The 19,288-nt window shown below is 34.6% G+C and overlaps 1 protein-coding gene across 1 annotated transcript; it reads left to right on the top strand.

Annotated features, from left to right (window-relative positions):
* The first annotated feature begins 320 nt into the window (after nucleotides 1-320).
* Nucleotides 321-10,776, top strand: LOC112772217 (ATP-citrate synthase alpha chain protein 1). Its single transcript, XM_025817115.3, has 13 exons — nucleotides 321-459; nucleotides 651-778; nucleotides 2,108-2,284; nucleotides 2,814-2,975; nucleotides 4,483-4,563; nucleotides 8,087-8,138; nucleotides 8,263-8,377; nucleotides 8,944-9,025; nucleotides 9,230-9,325; nucleotides 9,541-9,642; nucleotides 9,779-9,895; nucleotides 9,991-10,107; nucleotides 10,479-10,776. Exons 2-13 carry the CDS (start codon nucleotides 680-682, stop codon nucleotides 10,548-10,550), a joined length of 1,272 nt encoding a protein of 423 aa, XP_025672900.1. The 5' UTR covers nucleotides 321-459; nucleotides 651-679; the 3' UTR covers nucleotides 10,551-10,776.
* Nucleotides 10,777-19,288: the final 8,512 nt, after the last annotated feature.

Genomic DNA, 19,288 nt, shown 5'->3' with positions numbered 1-19,288 from the left:
TTTTTATTTTATTTTTGTATCTCCATGTTATCAGGCTTCTTTTAAAAGGTGTTAAGTTCTATCTAATTTCATTTTTTTTATATATTTTAGATTTATATCATATATTAGTATCTATAATATCATATATCTTATTTATGATAACTATATTATAGTTTAGGATTTTTGGTAAAATACAAATAAATAAAATTTAAAAAAAAAATTTGAGTTTGATTTGTACATTGCCCGTTTCATCATTCCGTGAGAAGCACGAGTGATTATTATAGTAATAAATATTAAATACCACAATATTATAATATACCTTTTCTACCCCTCGTGCTCCTCTTCTTTTTGCTCATTTTTCTCGTGCTGCTACATTCATGTATAGTATATAACTTCACACAACTTCTCCAATCCCAGCATTGGATCTAACTTCTTCCTTGCCCTTTTATTCCCCATTCGATCCATTCCCTTTTCTTAACGGTAATTACACTCATCACCTCTCTTTTCAACGTCTTCCATTTTTCATGCTTGATTATTGTGTAACAACTAACAAGTACTATGTTACATGTGATCTAAGTCATTTCATAGGAACATGATTTGACTTAGAATTCTCATGTTCCTGAAGCTGACTTTTTTTTTTTATCTTAATTGTTTTGTGTTTTTTCTTGAAGTAAATTATTGCATATTTTGAGAAGCGAAAATGGCACGAAAGAAGATCAGAGAGTATGACTCTAAAAGGTTGTTGAAGGAACACTTCAAGAGACTCTCTGGCAAGGAGTTGCCCATCAAATCTATACAAGTAAGCAATGTTGGAAGTTTATTATAATATAATTTTTTATTGTAGTTTAATTATAATTATTCATAAATTATTAGTGACTTAATTTCATCTGTTGATTCTAATCCATTACAAGAGACACGTCAAATAGCGGCGATTTTAAACCGCCGCAAAATGACATACCAACAGTTTTAGAAGCGTTGTGAGTTAGGGGTGGGAATTTGATTTTGCGGCAATTCTAATAAACCGCTGGCACAATTGTAGCAAATCAGATAACTGATTTTGCAGCAGTTGCAAAACCGTTGCTATTTGTTCAGTGGATTTTTTCTCCATAACACGAGATTTACCGTTTCTCATCGTATATACTTCTTGACTTCTCTAATCTTTTTTATGATCATGTGCAATGATTTCATTTGACAAAGGTTTTATTGTTGTTGTTATGTCTGTAATAACAATATACTTTATCAACAAGTTGAAGCTACATTAGAAGTTTTGTTAGCTTCCGTTGTCCTGGAAAACAATAAGACCCTGTTTTTGTTTAAGGTCAATATGTTATGTCAATTTTGTCATATCTATGCTTACTTATTTCAGTTTTTACGGATTGACAAAAATCAACTTTGAAAGATTTAAAATATTAACATAAATTTCATGAAATGACTAAAATTTTCTATCTTTTTGTATAAATTTATCAAAAAACAAAAATATAAATTTTAGAACTTTTTTACTTATATGAAAAAACTTTATAAAATAATGTTTTTTAGAATAAAAACAAAGATACCTAATATCTGAAACACATTTCTTGTTCTAGAACGTTGTAGCAAGTAATCTGGATTTATTTTATTGGCTTATAAACCATTAACTAATTTATAGTAAAATTTTAATAGAACAGGTCTTTGTTACTGTCGACTTTTAGTATTGTAAATAATATTGTTACTTGGTGTGTGTCATAATATTATTTATCTTAAAAAATTAAATTAATAGAAAAAATATATAAATAACTATATTTTTAATATGTCTTTTTATGTAAGAACTTCTTTTAGATCATAATACTTTAATATTATGTCATAGTATCACTTATTTCAAAAGTTTTAAGCGAATTAAAGAAACATGATTATATCTTTGACATTGTGAGATCTGAAGCACACAAGGACTAAGATTACATCTTCCTTATTAGTCAACAACATATGACATTTTTAGTACAGAGCAATTTTGTTTTTCGTGTTCTAAAGCTGTATTAAGAATCTGTAATATGGATAGCCGTGGAAAAGTTCATCTTTCCGTATTAATGATCTGCACCAATGCACCATACAATAATAATGAATTCGTCTGTTGTGTGTAATTTTATTTCATCAGGTTACAAAGTACACGGATTTTAATGAGTTGGCAGAGAAGGAACCGTGGCTTTCATCTTCAAAGTTGGTTGTGAAACCTGACATGCTGTTTGGAAAGCGTGGCAAAAGTGGCTTGGTGGCCTTAAATTTGGATTTGCCACAAGTTGCTTCTTTTGTGAATGACCGTCTTGGAAAACAAGTACTTAATTCTTATCTCCTCTGTCCTCCACAAGTCATTAATCCAACTAGAGAAAAATCCAATTTATTCTCACTTTATAAATTTAAATATTATGTTTTAATGGCTAAAGCATAGTATTATTAGCCAAAACGGGGTAATACAAGGGTATGAGACGCTGTCGATATATACAAGGGTACTAATAATGCCCTTTTCATTTTGTTTTTATATAAAGAAATTGAAATTTAGTACAATTTGAGTGTATCTTTTGAACTTTCAAAAAATTTTAATTTGCAATTTGGCCTCCTCAATTTATATATTTCAAGTTAATTTTTAAAAACTTTAATATTTCTCGTGGTGTTTTATTAGCACGATTCTCTATTAATAGAAGGATAATTTAGGAAAAAAAACAGAAAAAAATATTTTTAACACAATTAAATATTTCAGAGAAATTAAATTATATATTTTAAGAGTTTAGCGATAAATTGCGTACGAACTAAAGTTTTGTGGTAATTTTTTCCCCATCAGATTATATTTTCCCCTTTTATTGTAGGTTGAGATGGGTGGATGCAAAGGACCTATAACAACTTTTATTGTTGAACCTTTCATCCCACACAATGAAGAGTTTTACCTCAACATTGTCTCCGACAGACTAGGGTACAGCATAAGCTTTTCAGAGTGTGGAGGAATTGAAATTGAAGAGAACTGGGACAAGGTGATAAAAATGAGGATTTTATTTATTTATTTATTTTTTACTTATGGCTTAATCTATCTATCTATCTATCTATCTATACTAAAAATAGAGTTTTAACCAATTTATTGGAGTGAAGTGACATGTTCTCTTTTACTTATTTTCCTTTCATTTATTGGATTTTCTTTCTTCGATATAAATGTTCGATTAATTTAATTATATGATACATAAATTTTAGAAAAAATTCTACTCTTCTTTTTTGAGAGATGCTAAAATGACACTCTGATCTCTTCTATTTATAAAATGTATATTTTTTTCTCTTATAACTTTTAAAAAATCCCTCTTTAATCTATTTTAAATTTTGTGTTAACTTTATCTATTTTCTAAGAAAAATAAATTGTTATTTACAAAAATTTCCATTAACAAAAATTTTTATTTTTTTGTTATTAAATTTTACTTACCAAAATACTCTTTAATAAATTAATTTTTTATTTATTAAATTATATTTTTATCAAAATATTTTTTAAAAAATTTAATAATTAAATTATTTTTTCTAAGATACTGTTCAATAATTTTTTAATTATTAAATTGTGATTTTATCAAAATTTTTGTTAACAATTATAATTATATTTTATTATTAATTTTTCGATATCAATATATATTATTTTAACATTAAATAAAAAAAATTTTGGTAAGATTATTTTTTGATATCAATATATATTAATTGTTATACTTATTAACAGTGGTAAAAAAATTTTTATTTAATGTTAAAATAATATATATTGATATCAAAAAATTAATAGTAAAATATAAAAATAATTGTTAACAAAAATTTTGGTAAAATTACAATTTAGTAATTAAAAAATTATTGAATGGTATGTTAGAAAAAAATAATTTAATTATTAAATTTCTTTTAAATATATTTTGGTAAAAATATAATTTAATTAATAAAAAATAATTTATCAAAGGATATTTTGGTAAGCAAAATTTAATGACTAAAAAATAAAATTTTTGTTAAAGACTATTTTTATAAAAAATAATTTATTTTTTCTTAGAAAATAGATAAAGTTAACATTAGTTAACAAAAAAAAATTTTAAATGAATTAAAGATGAGATTTTTTAAAAATTATAAAAAAAATATATATTTTATAAATAAAAGAAGGAGAAATATCATTTTAGCATCTCTCAAAAGAAAAAGATAAAATTTTCTCTAAATTTTATCATTGTGTGCTATTGATATTTAATAACATAAATTACTGTTTCACATAAGTAAATTTTCTTTAAATGTCGGAATAAACTGATTATTATAATAGGGCATTATCTACATGGATATATAGTATATATATACTAAAACTTTTTTTTTCCCTATGCAAACGCTCCCACAACTAACATCAGTAGATCTATTTTTGTATATCATGTTTCTGTTGATCAAATAATTATATATGTATTTTGTTATTGTTTCTTGCATTTAAAAATTTATAATTTACATACTGAAGATATTAATTTTAATTTAACAAAGTGAGTATTTCAGGTTAAGACTATATTTGTTCCAACAGGAGTGTCTCTTACATCAGAGAATATTGCCCCTCTTGTTGCAACCCTACCCTTGGAGGTATATTCACTTCACTTTATAGTTTATACTATTTTCGGTTCACAATATCTACTACGTACTTTCGGGGTAATAAATTAAATACAATAACAACAACAACAACAACAAAGTTTTGTCTCACTAAGTGGGGTCGGCTATATGAATCAAACGATGTCATTGTGTTCTGTCATGTGTCATGTCTATAGAGAGACCATTTACATGTAGATCTCGTTTGACCACCTCATGGATGGTCTTCTTAGGTCTTCCTCTACCTTTCGCCCCTTGTCCATCTTCCATCTCATCCACCCTCCTGATTGGATGTTTTATCGGTCTTCTTCTCACATGTCCAAACCACCTAAGATGCGATTCAACCATTTTTTCCACAATTGGTGCTACTCCAACTCTCTTCCTTATATCTTTATTCCTTATTTTATCCAATCGCGTATGACCACTCATCCATCTTAACATCTTCATCTCTGCCACACTCAACTTATGTTCGTGCTCCCCTTTAGCTGCCCAACACTCCGTACCATAAAGCATAGCCGGTCTTATAGCGGTGCGATAGAATTTACCTTTAAGTTTTAAAGGCACTTTTTTGTCGCATATAAAACCAGATGCACTCCGCCATTTTGACCGCCCTGCTTGGATCCTATGATTTACATCCTGTTCAATCTCTCCATTATCCTGTATGATGCACCCAAGATACCTAAAACTTTTAACTTTTCGTAGGGTGTTTTCTCCAATCTTCACCTCTATATTAGGGTTTTCCCTTCTCGGACTGAACTTACATTCGATATATTCTGTTTTGCTACGGCTTATACGCAGACCATACACTTCTAAGGCTTCTCTCTATAACTCCAACTTCTTATTTAGGTCTTCCCTTGATTCTCCCATAAGGGCGATATCATCGGCAAAAAGCATGCACCATGGCACAGGCTCTTGGATGTGCTCTGTGAGTACTTCCAAGACTAATGTGAAAAGGTATGGACTTAAGGATGATCCTTGGTGTAATCCTATACCAATAGGAAATTCCTCTGTCACACCACCTTGAGTCTTCACACTAGTTGTGACCCCATCATACATGTCTTTAATTGCACGAATATATGAGATCCTTACCCTCCTCTTTTCTAAAACATTCCATAAGACCTCCCTTGGTACCCTATCATACGCTTTTTCCAAGTCAATAAACACCATATGTAGATCCCTTTTATTACTACGATACCTTTCCATCATCCTTCTTAAAAGGTATACCGCTTCAGTGGTAGATCTGCCTGGCATGAATTCAAATTGGCTCTCTGTTACTTGTGTCTCTTTTCTCAACCTCCGTTCTATCACCCTTTCCCAAAACTTCATGGTATGACTCATAAGCTTGATCCCTCTATAGTTTCTGCAACTTTGTATATCCCCCTTATTCTTGTAGATAGGTACCAAGCTGCTTTTTCTCCACTCATCAGGCATCTTCTTTAACCTTAAAATCTCATTAAAAAGCTTGGTTAACCAGTTGATGCCTTTTTCTCCAAGACCCTTCCAAACCTCAATCGGGATATTATCAGGTCCTACTGCCCTGCCATTTTTCATCTGCTTTAGAGCCTCTTTTACCTCAAAGTCTCAAATTCTTCGATAGTAGTCAAAGTTTTTATCTTCTTCCCTTGTGCATAATCGACCAAGGCTCGGAAGAGTTTTCTGTCCCTCATTAAATAACTCGTAGAAGTAGCTCTGCCACCTTTCCTTAATCGTCTCCTCTTGAGCCAACACCTATCCATCCTTATCCTTTATGCACTTAACCTGATCCAAATCTCTCGTTCATCTTTCATGGCTCTTTGCGATTCTATATATACCTTTTTTTCCTTCTTTTGTGTCCAATGACTGGTAGAGACCCTCATATTCTCTTGTTCTTTCTTCACTTACAGCCACTTTTGTCTCTTTCTTAGCCGCCTTATATTTTTCCCAGTTATCTGCGTTGCGGTATAAAGACCACTCTTTAAAGTACTCCCTTTTTATCTTTATCTTTTTTGTACACTAGCATTCCACTACCAGGACTCCTTGTCTCTTGGTCCTATTCCTTTAAATTCACCAAAGCTTTCTTTTGCTGTTCTTCTAATAACTTCTGCCATTTCCCTCCACATCTCTTCCGCACTTCCATTTCCATCCCACTTTACCTTTTCTCCTACCCGTCTTAGGAAGCTTCTTTGTTCCTCACCTTTCATCCGCCACCACCTCGTCCTTGGGTTCTTCGTATAATGTCTTTTCCTCAACTTTTGCTCAACGCGGAAATCCATGACGAGCACTTTATGTTGTGTTGTCAAACTCTCTCCCGGGATAATTTTACAATTAATGCAAAATTTTCGGTCGACTCTCCTCAACAGGAAGAAGTCGATTTGAGAGCTTGTCATGCCACTCTTATAGGTTATAAGATGTTCGTCTCTCTTTTTAAAACATGTATTTGCGATGAGAAGATCAAAGGTTGAGAAAAAGTCCAAAATAGTTTTACCCTCGGTATTGATCACCCCGAAACCATGGCCTCCGTGAATACTCCCATATCCAGTCACTTCTCTACCAACATGGCCATTTAAATCTCCTCCTAAAAAAATCTTATCTCCCAAAGGTATGTCTTGAACCAAACTCTCTAGATCCTCCCAAAACCTTATCTTGTGTTGTTCGTCCGAACCCACTTGCGGTGCATAGGCGCTAATCACATGGAAAGCACCTCCCTCCACCACAAGTTTGATAGAGATGATCTGATCTCCCATCCTCTTGACATCCACTACGTCCTTCTTCCACTGCTTATCCACAATTATTCCAACCCCATTCCTATTCTTCACCTTTCCTGTATACCAAAGTTTGAAGGCAGAAGTATCAAACTCCCTAGCCTTCGCACCAACCCATTTTGTTTCTTGTAGGCACATAATGTTAATCTTCCTCCTTGTCATGGTGTCCACCACCTCCATGGACTTTCCTGTTAGAGTGCCTATGTTCCATGTCCCAAATCTCAACCTTCTGTCGCTCCGACCTTTACCTTTTACTTTGTGAACTAGCTTATTTACCCTCATCCGTTCACGAAAACGCGAGAACCCTTGCTCATTTAACACTACATCCGGGCACCGATGCAGCGGCTCTTGCTCATTTGACACCATACTCGAGTCATACAGCGCGTTACTTTCGGGCAACGACCTAGCTTTAGCACAATAATGTCTTTGATTCATGTCATGGGGGTTCGACTATATTTTTATGTTGGTTGTCGAAGACCGAACATAACCCTCCTCCTTTATCCGGGTTTGGGACCGGCTATGTACCGCAAGTGTAACATAGGAGGAGTTGGGGTAATAAATTAAATGCTTACGTTTATATATAAAGTCATTTTTATTTTTCTTTTTTTTAGGAACCAAAATGTGTTTTAAATTTTTATATCGATTTTTGAGTAATGATTAAGAATCCTAATTCATTCTAATAAATTTCAGATGGGTAAAACAAATAATATATGTTGGTTGGTTGGAAACTTCGATTCAATTGGTTATAACTTAAAAAAGTTATTTATTCATGTTTGCAGATTAAGGGAGAAATTGAGGAATTTCTCAAGGTGATATTCAATCTATTTCAGGGTATATTACAAGATACATATTTACTTACTTAAATACCATTCAATAAGCTTTTGAAATTTGAAGACAAGTCCAACAATCATTAAAGATTTTAGTCTTTAACATATTGTTTTTCATCTTGTGTTAGACCTGGACTTCACTTTCTTAGAGATGAATCCTTTCACTTTGGTCAATGGAAATCCTTATCCTCTGGATATGAGAGGAGAGCTAGATGACACTGCTGCTTTCAAGAACTTCAAGAAGTTGGTTAATTACTTCCCACTAAAAACATTAACTATTATTTGACGAATAGAGAAATTATTGCACCCTACATTGTTCTTTGATAGAGTGACATATGATCGTTTTATTTTAGGATAAGAAAAGAACCACAGTTTTATTAGAAATGTCATTATATCAATGGATGGAGCACAATCCACCTAAATATTATGCATTAATTTAAGGTTCTAACAACCCAATCGGCCATTGAACCAAAAGTTTAAAAGTTCAACCAAAAATAAATTGAATATAATAAAATGATATATTTATGTATAAAATATATAATATTTTTTTAAAAAATATTTTTTATAATTTATTATTTTAAACTGGTTAACGACTAAAAAACTGTTTCAGTTTGACAAATTAACCGATTTTTTTAATTTTAACCGATTTATTACCAAGTGATTTTTATCTGAAATTAAATCGGTTTGATAACTAATACCTGGTTAAACGTATCAATCTGGTTCTTAGAACCATGCAATAATTTCTCCCCTATCTCTAATTCATATTTAAAAGTTGAACCAATATATCTGCTTGTTCTTGTTATTTGCAGATGGGGGAACGTTGAATTTCCAATGCCATTTGGAAGGATTATGAGTACGACTGAGTCTTTTATTCATGGATTAGATGAAAAGGTGAAGGCATATACTTCAAATCTGTATTATCTACAATCTTATCCATCGCATCTGATCTGTATATGGATCTCCAGGATTAATTGAATTCCTTGATTGGTACTAATCAAGAATCAATAATAATCTTGCTTCCAATAGTATCATGGGGCAGGGCCTATAAATGTTTACTCTAAAAAGTATTTTGTTTGCTTATTTCTCTGATGCCAGACAAGTGCATCTTTGAAGTTCACAGTTTTGAATCCGAAGGGCCGAATCTGGACAATGGTAGCTGGGGGAGGAGCTAGTGTCATCTATGCCGACACGGTTTGTTCATCTTTTTATTTGTTTATCTTCCAAATGAGATATTTTTTCTGGACCAAAATTTTATTTCTTTCTTTCTAACTGCATTTTGTCCAAAACTGACACAATGATAGTTTACTCTCCAATTACTTGTTATATATATTCTTCGAATATCAAGCAAGCAAGAAAATCAACTGCTTATGTACAAAATCTAATTTAAAAAAAAAAAAAAAAAACAGGTAGGAGACCTTGGTTATGCACCTGAGCTCGGAAATTACGCAGAATACAGCGGCGCACCAAAGGAAGATGAGATCTTGCAGTATGCCAGAGTTGTAATTGATGTAATTAATCTTAATACTATTCTTGTTTGGTACTTAAATCATTTTACAATTTTCACACACACACACACACACAGATATTATATATATATATATATATATATAAAATGCATACTAAAGTCTGAACTTGATACCACAGTGTGCAACTTCAAATCCTGATGGCGAAAAGCGTGCCCTTGTAATAGGCGGCGGAATAGCCAACTTCACAGATGTTGCTGCCACATTTAGCGGCATAATTCAAGCTCTAAAGGAGAAGGTAACCCTATGGCTTGTTGAGCTTTTCTCTGATTCTAATATAATAACTTGTGGCAAAAGTTAACTGATTTTCCAGCGAATTGTTGCGAAAAACAGGAGCAAAAGCTAAGAGAAGCAAAGATGCACATATATGTGAGGAGAGGAGGTCCTAATTACCAAAAAGGTTTAGCGAAAATGCGCGCACTTGGAGAGGAGCTCGGCATCCCCATTGAGGTTATATGCCTGAACATCTTCACTAATTCTAGAATAAATCCTCAATTTCATCCTAACCAAAAACACTAATGCGTGTTATGGTAGTTACAGTAACTATTCAAAGCTTTTTAATTTGAAAAGCAAATGATATCTAAATGTTAAACAATAATAATTTTAAGTGTTGTTAAAAATTATTTAATTACCATAATTACTGTAGCCATAAATAGCATAGACTCCACCTAATATGAATGAGAGGACTAATATGTTCGATAAGAGACAAGTTTGTAAGTTTTAAATCTTGAGAAACTATTTTATCCTCCTTGTGTTTTTTATGCTGATCAGAAAACTTGTTTGGACGAATCTTCTCTGATCTATTAATGGTATGTTTGCAGGTTTATGGACCTGAAGCCACAATGACTGGCATATGCAAACAAGCAATCCAGTGCATTACAGCTGCTGCATAAATTATATACAATTATTAGTCCAGTCTATTCTCATTGCTTGTTTCTTGATTCCTGGATTCCGTTTCTATTTCTCATCATTGAGGCATTTGATAAGATAGAACTCAGTTTGTCACAAATCTACAAGTCACTGTATCATTATGTATAATTCTGAGAGTACTATCCTGAAAATACAATAGAATAATGTAATTCATAATGTTAAGTCAAGTGCACATCTGTGTTTCATATCTGTTCTTGTCTAGAACTGGATTATAGCTCGTCCACAACGAGAAAAATGTTGGCAAAGTCCTTGCTTAGTGTGTTGCGCTACTGATTTCTCATCAGTCCAAGCAATGTGAAAAACCTGCAAAAAGACACCGAAGTTCAAGTCAGCGTATAATATCAAAGTACTAAAACTTAAAATCGGAATGCTCTCTTTCTGCTGTATTTTTCACGATGGCTTCTATAGCTCGCCTGTGCTCCTATTTATCATCAGCCAACGTTAACCATTTTCTTTTGTTTGTAAGCCAAGATTCGCGTGGCAGCTATAGAGGTGTAAAACATTTTTTGTATTTTGAATTAGTTGGTTTAAGTGTTGACTAGTCAGTTCCAAGGTATAACGTCGTGCTTCCGAGATTATTGAGTACAGATCACAACCCCCAAACTTGACTTGCTATTGTTGGTAGCAAGTTGAGCTTTTGCCTACGTTTCAGACATTATACTGTTATGTAAAAAAATCGTGCTAGTATCTGAGCCCCCAAGGTCAGCCTGCTACCGAGCATATGAATAGTCAAGCTTATATCTATAAAAATATTAATTGCTAATAAAGTTGTTTGAAAACGTGCGCCTGGTTTCGTGCCATACTAAATGTTAGCGGTTGGTTAAATTGAAGAAATTTTAGCCATTAAATGTTTTTGTGGGAAATAAATAGTTGCTCCATCTAATGGCTAATAATGGTGGATAACTTAAGTCGTGTGATAGTGGTTTTGGTATCTCTAAAGCTTCTGTCTGGGTAAGTATTGGGAAAGTTACTGGTTACTTGCTATCCATCAAAAAGGGATGAAAAAGATGACTTCCAAAGATCAGTTTCTTATTCTTCCAGTATTTTCTGAATTTTGTCGCAAAAATGAAAAAGGCGAAAAAGAAAGTTGTGGAAATAAAGGATGATTTGTATGAATGGATTCATACGAATGTCAAATGGCGTGCGTCCCTTTATCAAAATGCCAAATCCTTAGCAAACTTTGCTTAGTGAGTTGGGTTCGTGGGGTGTGTTACTTCTGATGAGCTTCTTCCTTGTAATGGGGAAGAAAGGGTTTGTGAGAGAAGAGGTGATTGGACTTATTTTTGAGTTTCTTCATGCATTTGAGTGCCTGATGGATTTTCTCGAAACTCCGCCTTTTCTAGCTATTTTCTTCTCTTTATTTCAGTCTAAAGGAGTTCGTAAAGGGCTTTGGATAAACTTGAGTGGTTGTTTGTTGTTTATTTTGTATAAGTTACCGTTTAAAAATTTCAAGAAAATGTTTGTTAAGTTTCAGTCTTGTGAGTCTGACTATCCATTTTTCCTGGATGATGACCAAGTAGAGCGTTTTTCTTTGTATTGGTGTCCTAAGTCGATGCAGATTTTGGATGCAATGGAAAGGTCTGAAGATGAGAATATGATGTTGAATTATTTAATTGAATGTTTTTCCGTGGGAAAATTACTATCGATATATGATTTGTTGAAATTTGAAGTGAATGAAGAAGGTTTAAGAAATTATATAAGTAGGCAAAAATTTGTTTTGAATTTTTTACTTATTCGATAATCTCAGTTCTAATTGCTGTTTTGTGTGGTTTGCAGGTGGAAAAGTTCCGAGTTTGTCCTTAGCTCGCATAAGGAGTTTTTTTTATCAGAAGAAGGATGGTAAAGAGTTTTAGCCAATAGAACAGAGAGAAATGTTGTGGTGGAACTTGCGCAGTCTAGTGCGCATCCTTAAGGAGAAAAAAAAAAGAAAGATGGTTGAGTCTGAAAACTCTTTAAAAATTTTGTCTGCTGCCAACTTGGCTGTTAGTTCTAGTGTTAGGGAAGAGTTGAAGAAATAGATCCGGCTTCATGGCTTTGTGGGTGGTGCTAGTGGGGAATCTATCTAGAGTGATCGATTCCCATTTGCTGCTCTATCTGATAAAGTCGCACAGTATCCAAGCGACGTACAACTGTTGAAGGACCTGGGTAAAGAAGTTATTGGACAATATCCGCATGTAAGAAGTATCTCTTGGCTTATTGTTTTTTCTATTACTTATATATATTTTTGTTCAAGTGATTGCGACTAGGATGTTTTGTATTGGTCGTACTACTGAATTTCTAGGAGCTTCGGAGAAAAGTGAAATGGAGAAACTGGTGAAGCTTGAAAAATCGCTAAGTGAAAGGGATGAAGTGATTCTGGACGTCACCAGAAAAATGAAAAGTGCATAGGAAGAAGTGGGGAAACATCAAGAACAAATTTGTGTATTGCAATCTCAGGTGCAGGGATTGGATATGGAAAAGGAAAAGTTGACATCTCGAGTACATGAGCTCAAAGACGAGGGACTTGAGATGTTCGTAGTTAGGTTTGACCGAGCTGTGAGTCAAGTATCACTGTTTGCGCCTAAGTTTGATGTTGGGCAGCTTAACTTAACCAAGATTGTAGTGAATGATAAGTTAGTTGATGATGAACCTGCTGGTGAAGTTCAAGATGAAAATGTTGGTGACAAGGAGAATTGATGTAGTTGTTTGTAGACTTTTTCAAGTATTTGCTAGTATTAACTTTTTTATGTTTATGATCATTTTGATACTTTTGTTTGGCATTTTCTGCCTTTGATGACTCTCTGATATTGGTATGTCATGTTTGGATTTTGGTAAATAGTATGCATGTTTGTTGCTTTATGAATGAAATTTGAGTAGGTCAAAATGAGTACATGCCACAGTTGTTGTATTTAGATCTGTCGGGATGGTCAGCCTCGTTAAAATCTCCCCAAGTAAAATCCATACTGGGATAAAACCTTGGTGGTAGGAAAAAGAGTACCTTCCATTTTCTGACTTGTAGCAAAAAGACTAACTATAGTATATACGTAGTGACAATATGTTCCAAGTATTTGGTAACTTGGTTCCTTCCAAGGTTTGTAAAGAATAGGCTCCTCGGCCGTGTACCATTGATATTCTGTAAGGGCCTTCCCACTTTGCGGCGAGCTTTCCATGTCCTAGAGGTTTTTGGACATCTTCAAGTCTGCGTTGGACCAGGTCGCCTTGTTATAATGTCCGTGGTTTCACCTTTTTATTGTATTTTTATTGGATGGCTAACTGCATTGCTTACTGCCAAATCTTAGCAGTCTCGGTCTTCTTCGACTGTGTCGAGCTCGGCATTTCAAGATTGTATGTTGAGGTCATTGTTGAATTGGTCGGTGTGAACCGACCTCTACGAGATTTTAACCGGGATCATTGATGTTGCTCTATATACAAGTCTGAAGGGTATCTCCCTAGTTGCAGAGTGTGGTGTAGTGTTATAGCTCCAGAGGATTTTGAGTATTAAGTTGGCCCATTGTCCTTTGGCCTCTGCCAATTTCTTTCTTAGCTCCTGCAAAATAATTTTGTTAGCAGCTTCGGCGAGCCCATTGCTTTGTGGGTGCTCTACTGAAGAGAAATACTGTTTTATATGTAAATTATGCATGAAAGAGGTTATTTTTGGTCAGTAAATTGCCTACCATTATCGATGATGATTTTCATAGGTAACCCATATCTATAGATAATAAATTTCCAAAGAAAAGATTCTACTTTGACCGATATTATCTTTGCCAATGATTGTGCTTCTATCCATTTTGTGAAATAATCGATCAGAACGAGTAAAAATTTTACTTGGCCTCTTGATATAGGAAATGGTATGAGGATATCAAGCCCCCCATCTGTGAAAAGACCATCCGATCTCTGAGGTGTGCAATTGCTCGGCTGGGTTGTGTATTACCGGCGAGCACTTTTGACAGTTATCGTAACGTTTAACCTTTTCAATGCAATCTGACTTGAGGGAGGGCCAATAATACCCTGCTCGCAAGATTTCTGCAGCTAAGCTCCTTCCTCCTATATGTGTCCCATAAATTCTTTCATGCATTTATGATATATCTAAGTCGAACCTTTCAGCTCCAAGACAATTCAACAGTGGTCGAGAAAGACCTCTTCTATATAGATCATCACCGATGGGGGTATAACGGCTTGCCTTTTTCCTAAAGGTTACCAGATTTTTCTCTAAGGATGGGATGATTCCATCCTTCAAGTAACTGATGTATGGTGTTCTCTAATCTTGATCCTGTGACAAACTCAGAACATGCAAACAATATATACTTGGCTTTTCTAAAGTTAGTTGTGATAGTTTGGATTCTATATTTGGTATTCCTGAAGTAGCTAATTTAGATAAAATATCGGCTCTATTGTTTTCTTTTCTAAGGACATGTACAATTTGAAAATTTTGAAATTGACTAATCAGGTTTTTTGCATGATTTATGTATTGTTGTAATAAAGAATCTCGTAGTTAAAAAATTCTGTTTACCTGTTGAACGACTAGTAGGGAATCACAATAAACCTTTAGGTGTTGAATACCACTTTCTCTGGCTAGGCGTAATCCAGCTAGCAAAGCTTCATACACGGAGTGATTATTACTTGTTGGGTATAAGTATTTGATTGATTGCCCAACATGAACTCTAGAATTGTCTCGGAGAACAATGCTGGCTCCACTGCCGTCCTCATTTGAGGAGCCATCAATGTATAGTTCCCATTCGGTGTAGAGCTCATCTGTGGTGGTAAATTCTGCAATAAATTCGGCCAGCACTTGGGACTTAAGAGATGTTCGAGCCTAATATGTGATGTCATACTCAGATAACTCGATCGACCATTTGGTAAGCCTTCCTGCTAAGTCTGGTCTTGCGAGTATCTGGCGCAGAGGCTATTAGTCCAACTATGATCTCATAGCTTTGGAAGTAATGCCGAAGGTGTCTTGCTGTGATTAAAAAAGCATAAGCTAATTTTTCAATTGTCGAGTACCGCTTTCCATGTTCTATAGCATTTTACTTACGAAATAGACTGGCTTTTGCTCTCGACCTGTTTCTGTTTCAAGGGCAGAGAAAATTGCATAAGTAGATACTGAAAGGTATAAATGTAGTGGTTTACCATGCAATGGTTTGTGTAGTATGGGGGGAGAGGCCAAGATCCTCTTGAACTCGGTAAACGGTTTTTCACATTCATCTGACCATGTGAATTTTTTGGATTTTCTCAAACTATTAAAGAAGTGGTATGACTTTGTTGCTAATGCTAGTAGGAATCGGGATAGGGCTGTTAACCTCCCCGTTAGTTATTGTACTTCCTTTATTGTCGTTGGTGACCTCATTTGTATTATCGCTTTGCATTTGTCAGGATTTGCTTCAATTCCTCAATGAGTTAACATGAACCCAAGAAACTTGCCTCCTTGGACGCCGAAAGCACACTTGGGATTCAGACGCATATTATGTTTTCGTAACTGACAAAAACTTCTAGAAGGTTTGATTGGTAAGTTTCTTGTTCTTCATTTTCTTATTTGACTACCATGTCATCGACATACATTTCCATGTTTCTGTCGATTTGGTGGTGAAAAACCTTATCCATCAAGCATTGGTAAGTTGCACCTGCATTCTTAAGACCAAAGGGCATTATCTTATAACAAAATTTTTTATGTTCGGTTATGAATGTCGTTTTGTCCTTGTCTGAGGGGTGCATTAGTATCTAGTTATACCAAAGCTTCATGAATGCATATTCGGGCTATAACTAGATACTAATGCACCCTTCAAACGAGGACAAAACGACATTCATAAGTGAACATGGAAATTTTTGTTTTAAGGTAATGCCCTTTGGTCTTAAGAATGCAGATGCAACTTACAAACGCTTGATGGATAAGGTTTTTCACCATCTAATCGGCAGAAACATAGAAGTATACATCGATGACATGGTAGTCAAATCAGAAAATGAAGAAACTCACTAATCCAACCTTTTAGAAGTTTTTGCTCAATTACAAAAACACAATATGCGTCTAAATCTCAAGAAGTGTGGTTTCGGCGTCCAAGAAGGCAAGTTCCTTAGGTTCATGTTAACTCACCGAGGAATTGAAGCAAATCCTGACAAATGCAATGTGATAATACAAATGAGGTCACCAACGACAATAAATGAAGTACAACAACTAATGGGAAGATTAACAGGCCTAGCCCGATTCCTACTAGCATTAGCAACAAAGTCATACCACTTCTTTAACAGTTTGACGAAATCCAACAAAATCACATGGTTGGATGAATGTGAACAAGCGTTTACCGAGTTTAAGAGGATCTTGGCCTCTCCACCCATACTACACAAACCATTGCACCGTAAACCATTACATTTATACCTTTCAGTATCTACTTATGCAATTTCCTCTACCCTTGTAACAGAAACATGTCAGGAGTAAAATCCAGTCTATTTCGTCAGCAAAATGCTACAGAACGCGAAAATGTGGTACCTGACAATTGAAAAATTAGCTTATGCTCTTTTAATCACAGCAAGGCATCTTCAACATTACTTCCAAAGCTATGAGATCATAGTTCGGACTAATCAGCGTCTGCACTAGACTCGCAAGACCAGACTTAGTAGGAAGGCTTACCAAATGGTCGATCGAGTTGTCCGAATATCACATCACATATCAGGCTTGAACATCTCTTAAGTCCCAAGCGCTCGCCGACTTTATTGCAAAATTCACCACCACAGATGAGCTCTACATTGAATGGGAACTATATATTAATGGCACCTCAAATGAGGACGACAGCGGAGCCGACATTGTTCTCCAAGACAACTCTGGAGTTCATGCTGAGAAATCAATCAGATATTTATTCCCAGCAGATAATAATCAATCTGAGTATGAAAATTTGCTTGCTGGATTATGCCTAGCCAGAGAAAGTGGTATTCAACACCTAAAGGTTTATTGTGATTCTCTGCTAGTCGTTCAAGAGGTAAACGGAATTTTTCAGTTACGAGATCCTTTATTACAATAATACCTAAATCATGCAAAAAACTTGATTAGTCAATTTCAAATTTTTCAAATTTTCAAATTGTACATGTCCCTAGAGAAGAAAACTATAGGGCCAATATTTTATCTAAATTAGCTACTTCAAGAATACCAAATACAGAATCCAAACTGTCACAATTAACTTTAGAAAAGCCAAGTATATATTGTATGCATGTTCTGAGTTTGTCACAGGATCAAGATTGGAGAACACCATACATTGGTTACTTAAAGGATGGAATCATCCCATCCTTGGAGAAAAATCTAGTAACCTTCAGGAAAAAGGCAAGCTGTTATACCCTCATCGGCGATGATCTATATAGAAGGGGTCTTTCCTGACTACTGCTCAAATGTATTGGAGCTGAAGAGTCCGACTTAGATATATCATAAATGCATGAAGGAATTTATGGGACACATACAGGAGGAAGGAGCTTAGCTGCAAAAATCTTGCGGGCAGGGTATTGTTGGCCCTCCCTCAAGTCAGACTGCATTGAAAATGTCAAACGTTGCAATAACTATCAAAAGTGCTCGCCGGTAATACACAACCCAGCCGAGCAATTGCACACCTCAGAGATCAGATGACCTTTTCACAAATGGGGGCTTTATATCCTCGGACCATTTCCTATACCAAGAGGCCAGTTAAAATTGTTACTCGTTGCAATCGATTATTTCACAAAATAGATAGAAACACAACCATTGGCGAAGATAACATCGGACAAGGTAGAATCTTTTCTTTAGAAATTTATTATCCGTAGATATGGGTTACCTACAGAAATTATCACCGATAACTATAGGCTTTTTACTGACAAAAGGATGACCTCTTTCATGCATAATTTACATATAAAACACCATTTCTCCTCGGTAGAGCACCCAAAAATAAGTAAAAAATTCAAAACAAATTTTCGCCTACCCATATAATTTCTTAAACCATTTTCATCCATTTCAAATTTTAACAAATCAGATATTGTCAGCAATTTTCCCACGGAAAAACGTTGAATTAAATAATCCAACATTAAATTCTCATCCTTAGACCTAACCATTGCGTCCAAAATCTGCATCGACTCGGGACACGAATACAAAGGAAAACTCTCTACCAGCTCATCATCCAGGAATAATGGATAGTTAGACTCACAAGACCGAACCTTAACAAACATTTTCTTGAAATTTTTAAACAATGATTATACAAAATAAACAACGAACAACTAGGATAACTACTCAAGTTTATCCAAAGCTCCTTACGAACTCCTTTAGACTAAAATAAAGAGAAGAAAATAGCCAGAGAAGGCGGAGTTTCGAGAAAATCCATCAAGCACTCAAGCGCATGAAGAAAAGCCCAAGAATTTTGGTGGAGTTGCAAATGAGCACAGTTCAACTATGTCAACACTTTACATTCAAACTCTATGATAGGAAACCTTACATTAAGCTTTGTAAAGCACACATGTATACATATAAAAATAAGCCCAATCACCTCTTCTCTCAAAAACCCTGTCTTCCCCATTAGAAGGAAGAAGCTCAACAAAAGTAATACACCCCTCACGAACCCAACTCACTAAGCAAAGTTCTGCTAAGGATTTGGCATTCTGATAAAGGGACGCACGGCATTTGACGTCCGCATGAACCCATTCATACAAATCATCCTTTACTTCCATAACTTTCTCTTTCACCTTTTTCATGTTTGCAACAAAATTCAAAAAATGCTAGAAG

This window comes from Arachis hypogaea, chromosome 18, assembly GCF_003086295.3.
Source record: "Arachis hypogaea cultivar Tifrunner chromosome 18, arahy.Tifrunner.gnm2.J5K5, whole genome shotgun sequence".
Taxonomy (NCBI): Eukaryota; Viridiplantae; Streptophyta; class Magnoliopsida; order Fabales; family Fabaceae; genus Arachis; species Arachis hypogaea.
This window is presented reverse-complemented; position numbering and strand designations above follow the sequence as displayed.